Source organism: Mesoplodon mirus (assembly GCF_964341445.2).
Source record: "Mesoplodon mirus genome assembly, chromosome: 11".
NCBI classification, from domain to species: Eukaryota; Metazoa; Chordata; class Mammalia; order Artiodactyla; family Ziphiidae; genus Mesoplodon; species Mesoplodon mirus.
In genome coordinates, this window is record NC_138987.1 from 15,010,204 (window position 1) to 15,030,099 (window position 19,896).

Below are 19,896 nucleotides of genomic sequence, written 5' to 3' on the forward strand. Positions count from 1 at the left end.
AAAACTGGCAAGCTTTTCCGAACATATTTTAGAGGGCAAATATTATATTTATTTATGTTCTATTCACCATCTAGCATAATGTGAACATTCTAGTACGATTAATGATAAAACTGTGATTATAACAGTAATGTATATTCACAGCTGGGTATTGAGAACCACTCTTCTTATTTATTGTTCATTATAGCATTCAAAAGACAGAGAGTGAAAGCTTTCTATGAGATCTCAGTATACACAGTGCACTTTATGTAAGTTTACTTCAATTTGCATTTGCAAAATAATGAAGTCTTTCCTCATCTTCCCCAAATAGATGCAATTTGCCTGTTCTAGATCTCTAGAAAAATTCAATTTTGTTTCTTAAAGGTAATTATCAATTTTCCCTGCATTTCTGCTGTTTGTGATACTGTATAATTATCCATGCTATCATATAATATGGCACTTTATTAATGGGGCATCAAGTCACATAGACTTGGGTTTAATCTTGTCTCTTCTGTGTACTGACTGTATGACCTTGGATAGATTACTTGGCTTCTCTAAGTGTTAGTTTCCTCACCTGTAAAATGAAGAAAATAACCCTGGGCTACATTATAAGGTTGCTGTGAGAATACAGATAAAGAGTTTAATCTATAGTTTGTGATCAATTACCTATCGTTATCAATATTATCAAATTGTGTCCTCCCCACAACTCCACTAAAATCTAAATTGCACCTTTCTAGAAGGCAGAAGCCATAGCTCACCTTCTTTCAGATAGTTGACAATATGGTGAGTGCCTCCTATGTGTAAGGCATACATAAAGTAATTAATAAAATTTGTTGAATTAAAGATATTTTTCTATCCATTATATTCAAATTAAAAAAAATTCTTCTATGTCTGGTTTCTCAAATTAGTTAATAGGCTACTTAAGGGCAGGTGGAAGTTCAAAAAATAAATGAACAAGTCATACTAAATAAAGTAGTAAATGGATAAGCATACGCTGAATATACATTTAAAATGAAAATCACTGTTCAGCAAATCCAAAACAAAATATTAAGACATTTTCAGATATAGTTAAAAAAGAAAAAAAGTTTCCATTTTCAGGCAGCTGCCTGAGAAATGTACATAATACCTTTTTAAAACACTTAGTAGACAAAGATCCAACATCTTTTTAAAAATTCTGGTCCCATCATTTAATAGGTGAAAAATGATTTCCTAATAACACAGGAAGCCAATCTAATATCAAGCATTTAAATCTATGAATCTCATCTGAAATATTTAACCCCTTGATAAAGATTATATAACTGGACATAGTTGAAAAATTATGCCATAAAATCTTCAGGACAAAGAGCTTATGAGTAGAAAATCAGTAACAAAGTACTCCATTATAAATAAGAGGCCAGGATAACAATATTACTGTTTGATAGACATACAATATTTTTCTTTCCTACATTTTTGTGTATAGAAAGGTATGGGTGTTTTGCTCCTTTCTAATTTTGCTGGTGGAAGAAACTCAGAAACCAAAGGATAACAACAATGACTGATAACTAACAAGGACCTACTGTATAGCACAGAGAACTATACTCAATATTTTTTAAATAACCTGTAAGGGAAAAGAATCTGAAAAAAAAGTGTATATATATTTACATATATATATAACTGAAACTAACACAGCATTATAAATCAACTATACTTCAATTAAAAAATTAATTTTAGAATGACTGTCTTTATAAAGAAAGATTTTCCTTTCTTATTTTTTTTTAAACCAATTATCATGGGGAAAATGGTCCAGGAGAATTAATATTCAAATGTTCCCATAAAGTTCAAAAGTATTTTTCACAGATGTCATGAGTCAAAGAGAATATGAACTACATTCTATAACTTTATTAAAAGTGTGGTTAAGAATCATGAAAATTTATCTACACTAAACACATACCCAGAGGAGTAAGCAGGAAGTTCTTAAAAAAGGCAGCTGAGACACCACTAATGCACGTCTGCTACTTACAGCCATTAAATGCAGCCAGTTTTATCTGCTTTATATTCCAGTCACAGTATTTACCAAATAACCTGCATTATTCAAACAAACAGTCTTCTAATTACCACTCCTGATGAATGAGATGAGATGACTGGTGATCATCTATTTGTCATAATCATTACCGTATTTAGCATGAAGCTGCCGTTCAGGGATCATCCTGTGGGACCTCACGGCTTGATCGATCCATTAAAGATTCCCAGATCTATATTTCTGCCTGGATGCTCCATACCCAAGACCTGTCTCTGTCCTATCTTGGTAAACAGTGCCATTATCTACTCAGGAGCTTCAAATTTGGGAGCTATTCTAGAGTCTTCCCTCTCCTATGTCTAATCAGTAAACAGAACTTTCAACCCTGTCTCTTCAAGATCTCACGGCTCAGCCTCCTCTTCTTCATTTCCCCCTATGTTACTGCTCAAGATCAAGCACCCCCCCCCACTCCGTATCTAGATTATGACTGCACTTGCCTCCTAATTTTCATGCCTCCCAGCCTCACCTCCCTCTAACCCCTCCTTTATCACATCTCTAGAGTAACTGTCCTAAAACTCAAATTTGCTCTTGTCATGGTTCCCTGAATTCACCATCCCCTCTTAAGCCTTGTCACCTATACAAATGCTGAACTCTGTCCGTGTTCTCCATAATGATAGGCAAATTCTCAAAGAAACAGCTCAAGTTTCAACCATTTCCAGGAAGTTATCTCTGATTAAGTTTTCTGTCCCCCACCCACATTTTCTAGTACTCACACACATGCTCATGTGTACACGTACACACACACACACACACACACTCATTTAACCACTCCACTGATATACTCCCATAGCAACTTAGGCATTTATCACTATTATTGGACTCTTTAATCTGTGCATTCTCATTGCTTGGTATGTAATAGACGCACAGCAAATGTATTCAATAAAAGAAAGAATATTCTAGCTGTCTCTGCTCACCCTGCCCCCTCCACTCACTGTTCAACTCACTTCCTACTGGCTCACACCTGTATTAGTCCATTGAAAAAGCTCTCCAAAAGGTAACCAAAAATGTCTGCTAAATTGATTATTATAAAAATCCTTCTCTTGGCTTTCAGCAATGTTGACACTCCCATCTTCTTTAAACACTCCTCTCTTGGCTGTCCTGATACCACATTCTCCTGCCCATCCCTGGGCTCCAGCCCTCTTTTCAGTCCCTAGAGCATACCAAGGTCCCTGCAAGCCAGTCTTTGCATACACAGTTCGCTCTGCCTACAACCCTCCAGTACTCCTAATCTTCTCACACCAACTCTTACTGAAGCTGTAGATCAGCACTTCTCAAACTTTAATGGACACAGGTCACCTGGGGATCTTATTAAAATGCAGAGTCTGATGCAGTAGGTCTGGGGTGGGACCCAAGACTCTGCATTTCTAAGAAGCTCCCAGGTGATGCTCAAACAAACCATGGACCACAGTTTGAATAGCAAGGTTTTATATCTCAGCTTAAAACAACTTTTTCAGGGAAACTTTCTCTGATTTCGCCTCACCTATACTCCTGACTTAGTCAAATGCCCACAATTCATACTGTCACTCTACTATGTAACTTTCCACGATAGCTTTTGCTTATCATTATAACCCACGTTCATCCTCCTCCCTCTCAACCCCCTACTCCTATCTAGTGCCTGGCATGTTCATTTTTGAGAAATGAATGAACAATGTCTATTGAGTCAGCCCCTAACTTAGGCTGAGTCACTTCCCTTCATGATGCTGCACACCAAAGATTCACTGCCCTGAGCTCGGCTCCTGCAAAAATACAGCTCATCCGTGGTTAGTACTCTGAAAGATTTTCTATTCCTGCCAAGATTCACTCATTTGGGGTCTGCAGAGCTATGGCAGGAGAGTAATTAATTCCATATGTACTCGTTTTGCTACTCTAACAAGCTGGTTGGCCGCAGTCTCCACATACAGTCTACTAGTACTCCAGATTTTCTTGTGCCAGGCATATAAGCAGCAGAGGAAAAAAAGCAAATCCTAGTTAATGTGGTCAGATCCAAATCTCCCACCCTGGTGTGAGGACTGGCACCAGGAAGGGTAGAGGCAGGAGGAAAAGACAGAAAGTTTCAGTACATTCTGATTTTTTTCCATTCAAAATTCATTGTTTAGCTTCTCATAAAATTCATTTTCCCCTTACATTTAGGAAAATAATTTTGACTAAAAATACTGTAGGAAAAATTATATAAGTTAATGGCTAGATACAACAGCTAGAACATTTGCATGAAATAAGTTGTGATGGGGAATATACTGGAAGAGCTTAATTGCATAAAACACGACAAGCAGAAGCAATGCCACTGTTGCCAAGAGAACTGCCTGGAAAAAGTGCCAAAGCAAAACTAAAAATAAACAAATAAAACATAATTTGAGATAAACCCCAGGAATGTCATTTTGCTTGACTAATAAATACATAAAAATAATCATAGTACATAGTAATAGAAATAACAAGATCCTAATGCTTGATTAAAATATTAATCATATAATACCTTAGGGAAAACTATTGCTCTCTAAATAAAAAGTTTCAAATACATTTCAGGGAAGAGATAATTTATTTTTAAATAGAAAAATTTTTTTCTCAATTCTGTGTCATAAACCTATCAGTTTGCTCAATTTAAAAAATGGTGATATTTTAAAAAACATATTATTTGTTTAAAATTTTTCATGTCATTTAATTGTATATCAGAAAGAGGTTGTTTTCCCTGAGTTGGGAGGAAGAGGGTGTGACTCTCTGATAGATTAGCGCCCAAAATGTAAAACAGCCATAGTTTTATGGCATTTATAATTCGTAGGACATATATAAACGATTTCTTGAAAAAGAACAAAGTTTTTAAATAGTGTTAACAGCTTGAATTTTTTTCAGTAATTTTACTGTGTACTGAATTGTACAGAAAGTACACCGAATTTTCTAAAAGTTCAAATCTGGGAGAGTGCATTTCTTAGTCAAATTCTTCAAAATTTCAACTGATTTTCCAAAGCACACAACTGCCTTCACTTTATCTTAAAATAATGCATTTCCAGTTCTGTTTAAAACAAGTAATTATTTATCAACAAATAGTTAAAAATTCATTAGATGATTAATTATTATCCCTAAAATGCATTGTTTCTGAATTTAGAATAACATTTACTCTGGTACTTTGCCTGATGCTGAATGTCATTTAAAATGAATTTAGTTTACACAATATCAACCTTAGAGAATGGACAAAATGGGACACAGATTCATTCTACTGAACCTGTAGCTTCAAACAGAAGAACTTTCCAAGTGAATTACAAAATGTCTTTTAAAGTTTCACCTATGGGAACAAGGTGTACTATTTCTGTAACACTGTAATTATGGATTTGGGCATGCTTTCAAGCCTAGCCCATAAGACTTCCAGCCCAATAAACAGAATATTACCAAGAAAACAGAGCTCTGCTTAAAAATAAAAGTTAATGGAAAATAGGATTCACTTCATAAAATTCACACTGTAAACAGGTCTGATGGAAACTATCACCTATTCCACAAAGGAAATAATATCTGCACACACCAGAATGAATAGCAATAACACCACCAAAGAAACCTTAGGCACACACAATTCTTGCCACAAAGAATACCCTTCCTTAAAAAAAAAAAAAAAAAAATGAAAATAAGTGATGGGTGAGGTCGGGGACCTGGGAAGAGCAGTAAAAGAAAAGTAACTACAAAGCCCTACCAAGGAGGTAAAGCCCATCCTCAATTTTTGTCAACTGTCATAGTGATGTTCTATATAGCAATTCTTCTACTGACGCAGAATCAAATTCAGAATCATACACATGCATTTAGCTGCTGTTAAACATGGCATGGCTATATAATATTCCATCACTTGATATACTATTCCATCACTTGATATACTATAGTTTTATTTAACTAATACTCTCTTAAAGGATATTTGACTTGTGTCCATTTGTTGTTATAAGTAATGCTGAAATAAACACCCTTGAATACAAGTCTTTTTCTGTACTTCTATTTCTTTAGGATGGTTTAGGATCTTTAGGATGATCATTCAGGATCCAGCAGGAAAACAGAAACCACATCAGTTATTTTAGCAGAGAGAATTTAATATAGGGAACTGGTTAAAAAGGTTTGGAAGTCTGCAAAGGCTAAAAGGGATCACAGAGGTGAGAAGAAATAGTAAATGCATGAAGCAACTAACTCTCTAGGGCTGAAGGAACAAAGGAAAGAAGTTGGTTTGTTAGAAACTTAGACACTTAGAGGCCCCCTCACTGAGTTGAGATGTTTTGTTCATAGGAGGGAAGAGGAATGTTCATTAAAAAGACATTCTGAAAGGAAGAGGAAATGCCTGACATTCCTTTTCTCCATCTCCCCTTCAACTTAAAACAAACAACATGTAACTCTTATGTGCTTCAGTAAAATAATCCAAACAAATACATGAAAAGTAAAGGAATTTTGCCACCATAAATGCTGAAACCCACCAAAATTCTGTAGTGATCTGGAAAGCAATTTAAAAAGAACATATGATATAAAAACTGGGCTTTACAGCGGCCATCATTATCTCAAGTAAAGGAAAAAGAAAATACGTAGGAATTAGGGGAAAAAAATTATACCAGAACATTCCTCAGTTGTAAAAGTCATTCCAAGTCAGTCTCAATTTTTAAATTATAGGGGTTGGTGGATTGGCCGGTTTGAAGCAGCAGAGTTTTCTGTGTGCTCGAGGATGTATGATTGTGCACACAGTATGATATCTTCAACTGATGCCTGACTTTCAGAAAGTAAAAGCAAGGAGACTGAAAGACATAGATGGAACTAGTCAAGAACCAGCACTGGGCATCAGCAGCCAGTTCACTCAGATTATGAGGATTTTAATCTCTCTCTGAAGTCCTAATATAGTTTACATAACCTGACTTCATAAAGCACAAAGAACTGACTGAAAAATTCATTTCAGCAGACTTGTTGACTACTTCCACCGAACAATTAGCTGTCAGGTGGCTAAATAAAGGAGCAAAGCCAACTAGCTTCACTGTATAAGCAGCACCAAATTGCTCAAAACCAGATGGGTGTAATGTACAGAACAGCTGAAAGGGAAGCTCGCTATCTTCCAGGCAACTCTGACAGACCTGCCAACGGCATTTAGCTCCATAGTAAACCATCCTCCAGGTCAGCAGGAAGCTCATTATGGGCTGACAGTCCAGGAGACAAGCACTTTGCAGAATGCTCCCCTAGTAATTTCCTGTGTGAAAAGCTCACTGCTGTTCCTGCATTCCTCAGGGTGCATTTCTTCTCATCTTTGAGGATGTTGCTCTTCCACAGGAAGAGGAAGGAACCAGTTGTTACTGGATGTGTGGGCTGAGGCTGTCGGGCATTTTCGGCACGCCTCAGTCTCAACTGTGGGAACTGGGGATGCGGCTTAGATTCCCAGGCCTGCAACAGTCCGGATGACTGCAGCAGTTTAGAAATACAGTAGCTCAGGAAGTTGGAAGGTAGAAATAATACCTGGAACATCAAAACCTCCAGTTCCCAGAAATGTGCTAGTTTTCTAAAGGAAATTAAAAAACGGATTTACTCTGTTGGGCTCCCAAATAGCATGTTTTATAAAATCCTTTTGTAGAGTTCTCTCTCTCTTTACATTTCATAAAGAAAAGTTTAAGTCCTAAATCACTTTTGTCAACAGGTTATAAGGACCAGTTTCACTGCATACATTTTTAACTAGGACTGTGCTTAAAAATTTACTTAGTATAAAATTTTTGGTAAAAGGAAACACTCATTAATGTAAGCTTTCTTTCTCGGTGACCTTGAAACTTAAAGGGAATGAAGCTCAAATTAGTAAGTCGTTAAGGATAGTTAAACATTTGGGACTTATGATTATTATGATTTTTATCAAAAAGTATATTTTATTTGGAGGAAAAAAGAAACCCTCTGACCCACACTATTACTCTCTTTTTACAGTGGTACTATCTTAGTAAATCAGCTATTAAAAAAAAAGCCACGTTCCTTTAACAGACTAAAAGTTTTAGTTGCTTGTTTTTTTTTCTATAATCCCCCAAACACATTTTTTTTAAAGGTAGCTATCACATTCACAACTGTTGGTAGTTCTTATAACATATAGGTCATGATGTACTTCTAAAGCAAGGATGCAACTAATTTGGAAATCGTCTCTTCCTCTCTAATGTTTTCTCTATCTCTATCTCTAAAATAACTTGTATCTGAAAAAACCATAAATGTGTTTTCTATTCTAAAGGGTGAGAGATTTGTGGAAGTGTATTTTTTCTTATTTACTTCTGTTAGTTTTATCATGTATGTCTTATTTTTTAAATGCTTTGACAATTTAATTACTTTATTTCTTTCAATTTCAAAGGGTGATGTTTTAAAATTATTTCTCAGCCCTGATAAGAATTCATCTTTTACTCCTACTACACATCTTAACTTTTTGAGACACTGGATTAAAAAAAAAAAAAAAAAGAATCACTGTATCTCACTTGACATATTCACTATCATTTGAAATTAAGACTAAATGTCTTTTAATAAAATGAGGATAAACTGTGGAAAGCACCTCTGTGTACAGTCCATAGGCGGATTTTACCAATGCCTGTGTTTATTTTCTTTCAAACACTTCGAGTGGGAGCAGGAGAAAAGTCCCGAGGGCCACTGAACTGATGCCTGGAGATATCATGAATATGTCTGTTTCCTAAAGCTTAGCAAGCAACAACAAAGTTACAAACATACCTAGTTTCAGAAATCATATGCCCCGAATTTACAAATCAAATGCTACCTTATAAACTGTTGCAAAGTTTAAACACTTAAAAAAGAACTTCACCTACCTCCAAATTAGAAGCTGTTTATATGTAAATGCAGGAATGTTAGCATACAGAAAAGCAGTGTAAGCAGGAGGTTTGTGCAACATGATTTTTAGTGATTTTCCTGGAAAGGTAAATGAGGTATCTGGGGACAATACATCACATATTGCCATTTTACACTTTCAAGTTACAAATTTTAGTTTAGAACATTTAGGTTTGCATACACTGTGTTCTTTCAAGTAAGTCTTTCCAAATCTTTGCTTACATAAGCAGTTAGGACCTGGAATAGCTCTGAACTGGTTACGCAATGTTGTCTAGTAACCAGGACGAACTGTTGCCACAACAACCATGGAGATATCCTCTCTGCAGCTGTAAGTTTACTCTTTGTATGTCCTTTTATTTTATCAATATATCAATATTTTTCAGAGGGCATATATCATATGACAATCTCCATGAAAGTGGATAACTTTTTTCTTCCTAAAAACAGGCTGATGCAACACCCTTTCCAAAAGGGAAACCAATAAACTTTGCTGAAAAATGCAAACCTAAAGGACACCTAGGAAGGAGGACTATGTTTTACCACTGTGCTTCCCAAAGTCACAGAAACAGCACAGCATCTCTTGCTTTGATTCAGCTGATCACTTTCCTAACCCCAGAAAAGAAGATAGGAAAATCACAAATCTCTTTTTCTCTCAGCAACCCCTCTGGCAAAATGATGCTGAGCCAGGAGATAAGCTTGGCCACCCTGAGATTACTCAGGGCTGCGCCTTACTACCCCTAGGGAAAGGAGATAGGGAATCCCACAGCGGACATCCAGTCCATCGGCTCCACCTTCAAAATACATCCAGAATCATATCGCTTAACACCACCTCCTCTGCTACGGCCCTGGATCAAGCCACTCCTGCCTTCTGTCTGAGGATTTCATTAGCTTCGGAGCGGGTCTCTTTGCTCCCCTCCACCATCACCCCCAGCTGATTCTCAACACAGTAGCCAGAGTGACCCTGTTAAAACACTCATGAGATTATGCCCCTTTCTCTGCAGGAAACCCTCCAGTGGCTCCTCCTCACTCCCAATCTGGCCTTCCAGCACTGCTCCCATGGCCTGGAGTACCTCCCCAGATAGTCATCTAACTTGTTCACATCATTCCTTCAGTTCCTTCCACAAATGTCACCTTTCAAATGACTCTTGTCCTGGCCATACTATCTAAATGCACCCTTCTTCCTACCTAACTTCGGTGCTAGTTACACCTTTGCATTGTTTCCATCTACTATACTATATGGTCTACTTTTTTAAAATCTGTGAATTGCTTGTCTCCTCCTCTAGAATATACAATGTAGGCTTCTCTGGGGCAGGTAGTTTTTGTTACTCAAGAAGTATTGATTGAGAGCTAAAAATGTGTGTGAGTAGGTATGCTCCCAGCATCCTACCACATCTGCTATCCATTGAGTTAGGCAACGCAGAGACTCCAGATTAGACGGCTGCACTTTTATTACCATGGTACATACTGTATTTTCAATTACTTCTAAGGCATCTACTTATACCTTGCCTTCCCCACCTGGAATGTCTCTATCAAAATCCTACCCATCTTCGGTCAGGTCAAGAACTGGTCAAATGTTTTCTTCTAGAGAAGTCTTCTAGTTTCCTCTAGCCCATTCATGACCTTTTCTGAATCCTTCTGTTAACAACCTTTCCTTTGACAATCATATACCCTTGGCATCTAGTATATTGAAACTGCCACTTACTTCTTACACTGTTATTTCTCTCTGGCTCGGCTGTTAGTTTCTTGAGGTGAGGCAGCCAGCTTGACATCCTGTCTTCAGTATATCATATGATGCCTCCATGCAGTGTGGCTTTAAATATTTGACTGATGGAGCAAGAAGAGACTGTAGGCCTTGATTTTCTTCTATGATATAACTGCAGATTCTCAGTTTATTGTACATAATTAATTTAACCTGAAAACTCTCCCTAAGTCTAAAGAAAGGCATAAATATTACATTCATACTCTACACAGTTGCCAGAGTGAAGGCAAGGACACTCTTTGAGTTCTCTGAGTCCAGTGTTTTGAGTCAGTCAGAGTAATACTAGCAAGATCATCAGTTTCATTGTGTTCATTTGTTGGACAAATAGTAATAAAATACATCAAAACCTAGGAATATAGTTTCCCTAAAAATAACAATTTTAATAATCCTAGAGTATTTTAAACAAATTCTGTTTAGTTAGTATTTTAAAAAACCAAACACCACTGTATACTAGGACACAGAAGAGAAATTACTGTCTTACTCGCCTTTGGGGGGAGAGGAGCTGAGGATGTAGCCTCACCACATGTGCTAATGCTAAATGCCTTGTACAGTTTTGATGGCAGAACTTTGGTCTATTTCTGATAGAGTAAATGAAAACCTTAAAAGACTCAATGGAATCTTGAACTAAATAATCTTTAGATCAGCAAATAACAAGAGACAACGTAATTGGAATAAGATTCAGAAATTTGAGATCAACATTTTTAAACTATGTCTATGCGACAGCCAGTATATCCCTATACAGAAACTTTTTTTTTTTTTTTACAACAAAGCTTTAAAAATGCAGATTGGGAACAGCTTATTTTGATCCTGAAATATTGTATCAAATTTCCTGCCTGGCATTAGAGACACAAGTGCAAGCCACAAAGATACCAACTGTTACACTGTATGCCATAATTTCTTCTCTGTTGTAAGAAGGCATCTGAGCATAGATATCAATACACTTAGATCTAGAAATCATCCTGAATGTAATATTAAATCAAGTCAAAACAGGAACAGAAGCCAACTATTTCTTACACCATAAAAACCTGCTTTTATCCTACTAAGAAATTTCACAAATTAAGGTTTAAAGAGTAACCTTTTTACATCTCATCTTGATGGAAATGAATTTCTAAAGAAACTTTCTTCCAGTCTGCAAAAACCAAACCAACAAATCCCCAAAATAAACAGTAACCACAATAACAAAACCCAAAACCACCTGTAAACACTGCCTTTTTTTTTTGCTTCCAATACTTCTCTGTGTTTTTTCATTATCATTACATGCAAAGTTCACACCACAATAGTGCTTCATGCCAGAATAGAAACAAATCTCCTTTACATTTATGTTTGATTGGTTGTGCAGAAGCAAAAGAAAAGCAGCCAATACAGAGGAGATGACAGATTAAGAATTACCACTAGATTAATGGAAAGGCAAACAATTACAGTGATTGCACTTTAGTTTTCTAACCACTTATCTATCAATGAGCTAAAAGAAAGACACATACATTGAAAATTTAAAGGAAAGCTCTTTAAAGATACTCTTTATAAAAATCTAAATGCTTCATGAATATCTGTCTTCAGAAAATGTGTCAGTAAAGTAAATAAAATCAGGAGTCCTTATGTCTTGCCAGGAGGCAAGCAGCTATCTTCCAGATTGTAAAAAAATCTATCTAAGTGGGACATCATTAGCCTAATTCCAAACCAATTTATAGCAAACAAGTTTTTGTTTTCTTGTTTGTTTTATTTTTATGTAGCATCAAGCACACAACTCAAAGTAACAGTGGAGTCTTCCTTATAATGCTTATGTGTGGGGCTGAACCATGGGAAATCACTGATATGTATTAGATCATTTTTGCCTACAAAATGGCAATATCATATAATTCAGCCTAATAGTATCCCTTATGTGGGTAATAACTGTACTCTTTGTAACACAACTGCAAACGTGTCACATGTTTATTATAAAAATTGTCTTCCCTGTAGAGAACGGACTTGTGGTTGCCAAGGCGGGGGGGAGCGGACTGAGAGTTTGGGGTTAGCAGATGCAAACTATTACATATAGAATGGATACACAACAAGGTCCTACTATATAGCACAGGGAACTATATTCAATATCCTGAGATAAATCATAGTGGAAAAGAATATGAAAAAGAATTGTATATATGTATAACTGAATTACTTTGCTGTACAGCAGACATTAACACAACATTGTAAATCAACTATACTTCAATTAAAAAAAAAAAAGAATTGTCCTTTTGAAGTCCCACGTACCCTGTATTCCTGAGTTAGGGTTCTATAACATAGACACTTGACTTTGGCACTTCTGCATTACCATCCAGGGACAGACACCCTGCTATTGCTTGCTAGGTGGCACTTATGCCCACCTCCATAGCACACTGTTGAGAACACATGGATTCCTCAGGTCATGAGGTTTTGCACATTTCGAAGGGTACTGGCAGGGAGAGTGAGTCTCAAAGCTCCGATCAAAGATTTTTGATGATTTCTGATATCTTTTAGGCCAGAAACACCCAATTTTAGTCTACCAACTACCTCACAAGAAGGCAGCACATCTCAAAAACCACCTATCTTTTGCTCCTCTCACTAGTGGGGCAAAAACCCAACTCACCAGCATTTGTAAATTTCAACAGTGAGACTTTTGAGTAATTCATTGAACATAAGTATTGAGCACCTACTATAAGCTAAGCACTGTGGCAAGAATTCGAAGTCTAGTTAATTTTTAAAGTCATAAGTAAGTTATTAATGCAGCAATGTTTGTAGTGTTACTTTATAAACATGAACACTGTAAGGGACCAGACCACAGATCCACTTAAGGTCCTAGTTGTCACCAACAGTTCTTGGACCTCTCTTTGACAATCAGCCCCTGGGTTGACCCTCCAGCTGATTTCCTGTCTCTGGAACTTCTCATGAGTGATCTAGGAGTCTTCTCTGCATGGAATTAACACTGAAAAGACCCTGTAATAAGCAGATTACTTTCTGACACAGCATAGACTCAAGATAGACTAGTTCTCTGCAGAATTCCTCTACAATAAATACAATTCTTGAGATCTACTGGAGAGTTTGTAATGTTGTAATGTCAAGTGTTCTTCTTGTTTGTTTTCTTTTCTGGCCATGTATTAATAAGTTACCCAAAATATTTAACTATACTGACATTATCACAGTAGTGTTGCCAAAGATCATGCCATTCCTCCCATTCGTTCGCTTTTTTTTTTAATTAATAAATTAATTAATTTGGCTGTGTTGGGTCTTCGTTGCTGCATGAGGGCTTTCTCTAGTTGTGGTGAGTGGGGGCTGCTCTTCATTGCAGTGCGTGGGCTTCTTGTTGTGGTGGCTTCTCTTGTTGCGGAACACGGGCTCTAGGCATGCAGGCTTCAGTAGTTGTGACATGCAGGCTCAGTAGTTGTGGCTCACAGGCTCTAGAGTGCAGGCTCAGTAGTTGTGGTGCACAGGCTTAGTTGCTCCACGGCATGTGGGATCTTCCCGGACTAGGGCTCGAACCCGTGTCCCTTGCTTTGGCAGGCGAATTCTTAACCATTGCACCACCAGGGAAGTCCCTCCATTCATTCTTATAACTAGTTTTGCCCTGACTAGCAGAATTGATGGCAGAAATAATCTGCTTTGCAAAGATTAAGCAGACTCAAATTGAAATGCTAAAACTCTCAATTTTTGAAGTCTTTGGATACACTTAGTAAATAAATTATATGTATGAAATTTTTTAAAACAAAATTGCAAGTGTTAGAAATACTTCTTAATTTCTGGATTATCCATCAAGAGAGACGAACAAAGGGAAATGATTGCTTTTCTTACACCTTCTAAGGAGACTAGACGTAAGTTTAGCACCTCTGAAAGGCAATTACCAAAGAAGGAAATCTGTTCTGTGACAGCAAGTGAAATGTCACATGGGTGGCACCTTAACAGGAGATGAGACGATATGGATTCTACTGAGCTCAAGGTCCTCAAATTGAAGCTTTTCTAGAAATTGGTACTGCTCCCCCTTGTGGCTATTTAGACACATTGTAAATATGACTTTTGTACAAGGTTTTTTCTATGCTAAGATGTTAGGCTATTTAGCCCATTTTTTATCTTCTCTCCCACACACTTTTTAAGGAAAATGGATTGTGCCAAACAATTAAATACCATTTAAATGCCAAAGAAAACTTACTGTGGTAGAATCAAAAGAAAGGATGTCCACAACAGGGGGAGTAGAGGTCTGCAAATCGATTACATCAAGCTTTGGATTAATCTGTATATATACATTAAAAAAAGCTAATATTAGATTTTTATACCATAGGAAAGTGGATGCCATTTCTAATAATCTAGAGGGTACTTCCTAATATAGTCTAAAATGAAAATATCCATATATTAGCATGGATACAAAAATTTTAAATAAAATATTAGCCTATCAAATCTAACAATATATAAGAAAAGATCACTGTGAGCAAGTTGAATTTATCCCAGGAATAAAAAGTTGCTTTTACATTAGAAAATCAATGGGATTCACCTATAAAGGGATGTTAAAAATAAAATAAAATGACCCACCTCAAAAGATGCAGAAAAAAATCCTAGCCAGTTCAGTAAGACAAGAAAAGGAAATAAAAGCATTAAGATGTAAGAATTGGAACAGAAGAAATAAACATTGTCATTCATATATAATTATCTATAAAGAAATCCCAAAAGAATCTACCGCTGAATCATTAAAACTAAGAGAGTTTACTGGATCCAAAATTGATATACAAAATCAATTACCTGTCTGTACTTCAGTGCACAGAAAATGTAAATTTTTAAAAATCATAATTTACAGTACCATAGAAACTTTTAAATACATCAGGAAGAAAACCCAAAAATGCATATGACCTTTACAGAAAAAAATAAAATAAAACTCATGTAAAGACATTAAAGAAGTCTTTAAAAAATAGGAAGCAATACCATAAAGGGTTCAGAAGCAAAGCCCTGTATATATGGAAAACAAATACGAAGGAAAAATGGTGCCACAAATCAATACAGGAAGGATGACTTGGACCTGAGAAAACGGGCTCACTAAATACTACATACAGAGATGTACAGCAGATAAATTATAAACCTAAATGGTAGGTTAAAACTATAAAGTTGGGCTTCCCTGGTGGCGCAGTGGTTGAGAGTCCGCCTGCCGATGCAGGGGACACGGGTTTGTGCCCTGGTCCGGGAAGATCCCACATGCCGCGGAGCGGCTGGGCCCATGAGCCATGGCCGCTGAGGCTGCGCGTCCGGAGCCTGTGCTCCGCAACGGGAGAGGCCACAACAGTGAGAGGCCCGCGTACCGCAAAAAACAAACAAACAAACAAAAAGTATAAAGTTAGTAGAAGTAAATGTGTAAGAATATCTTTCTGGGTCTTCCCTGGTGGCGCAGTGGTTGAGAGTCCGCCTGCCGATGCAGGGGAAACGGGTTCGTGCCCTGGTCTGGGAAGATCCCACATGCCGCGGAGCGGCTGGGCCCGTGAGCCATGGCCGCTGAGCCTGTGCGTCCGGAGCCTGTGCTCCGCAACGGGAGAGGCCACAACAGTGAGAGGCCCACATACCGCAAAAAAAAAAAAAAAAAAAAAAAAAGAATATCTTTCTGACCCAGTGTAGAGAAGAACATCTTAAAAGCTGCAAAAGTAAAACCATAAGGCAAAAACTAAATAAATTTTAAAAAAATGGATCCACCTGTTTACCCCAAGATTAAGGATTTCTGTTTAACAATGGTTACCACAAAGTTAACAATCAGATAACGGAATAGGAGGAGATATTATATCTGAAACTGAAAAAGGACAAATATCTAAAATATATAAGAAAAACCTACAAATCAATGTGAAAAGAAGAGCAATCCTAAGGAAAAAATTATAGAAAACCTAACAGTTATCTAGAATATGAAGAGATTTTCAGAAACATTAGTAGTAATTAGAAAAGGGACGATTAAAGCAAAATACTGCTTAACACCTACAAGACTGCAAAGCTAGAAAGCTCAATGATGCTGACATTGTTTAGAGCAACACTGTAATGGCAAAAACAAAAAGAAACCACAGTCTTGCAGAAACTAACACAACATTGTAAATCAACTATATGTCAATAAACAGTAAATTAATTAGAAAAACAAACCACAATCAGAAATCCCCACCTGTTTATCAACAGTAGAATAAATGTATAATCATGGGAATTAATACTGTAGTAAATTCACTGAAATCCTATACAGCTGTGAAAATGAATGAAATACAACTATGTGCAACAACATACGAATGTATGAATTCAGAATCCATGCACATGAATCTCAGGATTTTAATGCTAAATAAAGAAGGAGGCTATAGTAAAATATATGCAGTATGATTCCATTTATATAAAGTTTAAAACTATCCAAAATGAAAAAATATCTAATTACTGATTCAATCATAAATAGTAAAATTTAAAAGAAAAGCAAGGGAATAATTAGAGTGGTGACTACTTCTGAGGGAGATTATTTCAGAATTCAGAAAAACAAAAAGGGAAAGAAACCACATGATCACCATTTATTTACTAAACATTATGAATACAAAGAAGTAAACACAGGGCAACAGAGATAGCAAACTTGGTATCAAATAAATGCTACCAGCAAAAAGCATACTGGCGAACCTCAAAGGAGAAACTGTTGACTGAGCACTTAGTGAGAAAGGCTTCCCGTGGAGGAAACAGAGCTTACGATGGCTCCTCTAGAAAAGGTTTATAAAACAAAAGCAAAAAGAGAGAGACAGAGATGAGGTTACAAGCCTCCCTGAGCATAGAGGCAGAATGCTGACACGATACTGCTGCAGAGGGCAGCGACGAGAGAGGGTGACAAGGGTCATATTGTGAGGGGTGAGGGAATTTGGGAAGGCACAGAAAAACTGGAGGCTAAAATGTGCTTTAGAAAGATCAATCTGACAGGAACATGTAGAGTATCAAGAATAAAGTAGGGGTAACAGTGAGGACAACACTGCAACAGTCAGGGACTGGGGTAAGAGGAGTGGAATGATTTTAACAGCACTTATCAAGTTTGATGGGTACAGCTGTAGTTTTGGAAATATTAATAAGCATTTACATCTATCCAGCCACTTGTGTCAGAAGTAGAGGTGTACACTCCCAATAATCCCCACACTGCAGTAAAGAAGGAATTAGAACCATGCAGGACTATCTGCTTGGCCCGCCAACACCTGTTTCTTTCTGGCCATTCCACAGAGCAGAACACACAAGCTTCTTCCTATCAGCTCTGAGTCCAGAGTTGAGGCAAAGTTAAGAAACCTGAGGCTGACTCGCTTTCCTTTTAAGCTTGGGGTAGCTGTCCAGAAGGAGTGCTTGCCAACACATTAATCTCATTTATCTACTGCCACCTAGTGTAGATATGAAATTGTTTACCAATGAAAAATACAATCTGGTTTTGCCATGTGAAACTGGAGTTGCTCAAAAAAACACTAAATCACATGGAAATGGTCAGCATTTCTCATAGAGAAATCCTTGAGCTTCTACGAGCTGGGAAACTTTTGATGTAACAGTATTTTGCTGTACTGTACCACAGTTGCTGCCATATACATTAAATGGAGAAGGAAATTCTTACTAAGTAAAAGTTTAGTCTTCTCTGCAAAGAAAATATGCTGAGGCAGTGACACTTACAGTTAAGTTCTTTGCAAGCTAACCTCCATGAATAGTAACAGTACTGTCTATCTCTCCATTTTTATTAAAGGAAAGAACACTCCAATAACTACAGGTGCCTTGAAATGGGGTTGGCTGCCTTATGAGAGGCTGAGTTCTCCATCACCGAACAAGGGATTCATGCATGGGGGAGGGTTAGTATACAGGACCTCACCAATACCATCCCACTCTGAGGTTCTGGTGTATCCATCATACTGAGGAGTCCATGAGCACAAACCCTGCTTCTAACAAATTCTGGAGGGCAAGAAATATGCCCATCTTGTTCACTGTTGCACACTCTAAAGCTAGTACGATGTCCAATATCTGTTAACAGGATGAAATTAAATTTTTATTCTATTGAAGCACTGCATCAAAATAGTTAAAGGTACAGAATGGAACCAGAGTGACTGGGTTGAAATTCTCATGTTGTTACTTACTAGCTTTAAGATTTAATTCACAGACTAGGAAACAAGACGGCAGAGTAGAAGGACCTACTCTCACTCCCTCTTGCGAGAACACCAGAATCACAACTAGCTGCTGGACAATCGACAGGAAGACACTGGAGCTCACCAAAAACGATACCCCACATCCAAAGAGAAAGGAGAAGCCACAATGAGACGGTAGGAGGGGCGCAATCACAGTAAAATCAAATCCCATAACTGGTGGGTGGGTGACTCACAGACTGGAGAACACTTACACCACAGAAGTCCACCCACTGGAGTGAAGGTTCTGAGCCCCATGTCAGGCTTCCCAACCTGGGGGTCCAGCAATGGGAGGAGAAATTCCTAGAGAATCAGACTTTGAAGCCTAGTGGGATTTGATTGCTGGACTTTGACAGGACTGGGGGAAACAGAGACTCCACTCTTGGAGGGCACACATAAATTAGTGTGTGCATCAGGACCCAGGGGATGGAGCAGTGACCCCAGGGGAGACTGAACCAGACCTACCTGCTAGTGTTGGAGGGTCTCCTGCAGAGGTGGGGGATGGCTGTGGCTCACCGTGGGGACAAGGACACTGGCAGCAGAAGTTCTGGGAAGTACTGTTTGGCATGAGCCCTCCCAGAATCTGTCATTAGCACCAGCAAAGAGCCCACGTAGGATCCAGTGTTGGGTTGCCTCAGGCCAAACAACCAACAGGGAGGGAACCCAACCCCACCCATCAGCAGTCAAGCAGATTAAAGTTTTACTGAGCTCTGCCCACCATAGCAACAGTCAGCTCTACCCACCACCACTCCCTCCCATCAGGAAACTTACACAAGCCTCTTAGATAGCCTCATCCACCAGAGGGCAGACAGCAGGAGCAAGAAGAACTACAGTCCTACAGCCTGTGGAACAAAAACCACATTCACAGAAAGACAGACAAGATGAAAAGGCAGAGGGCTATGTACCAGATGAAGGAACAAGATAAAACCCCAGATGAACAACTAAATGAAGTGGAGATAGGCAACCTTCCAGAAAAAGAATTCAGAATAATGATAGTGAAGATGATCCAGGACCTCGGAAAAAGAATGGAGGCAAAGATCGAGAAGATGCAAGAAATGTTTAACAAAGACCTAGAATAATTAAAGAACAAACAAACAGAGACGAACAATACAATAAGTGAAATGAAAACTACACTCCAAGGAATCAATAGCAGAATAACTGAGGCAGAAGAACAGATGAGTGACCTG

General features: G+C 37.8%; 1 protein-coding gene across 3 annotated transcripts in view; it reads right to left on the minus strand.

The window, feature by feature from the left end:
• Positions 1-19,896, minus strand: part of POC1B (POC1 centriolar protein B) — a 109,499-nt gene that overhangs the window by 24,627 nt on the left and 64,976 nt on the right. For 2 of the 3 annotated variants that reach the window (XM_082636017.1, XM_082636015.1), the window contains one exon: positions 14,737-14,817. The exons of the other annotated variant lie outside the window; for it this stretch is intronic. In XM_082636017.1, the coding sequence (XP_082492143.1) occupies positions 14,737-14,817 (81 nt within the window). The remainder of the gene's footprint in view (positions 1-14,736; positions 14,818-19,896) is intronic. 3 annotated transcript variants of the gene reach the window in all.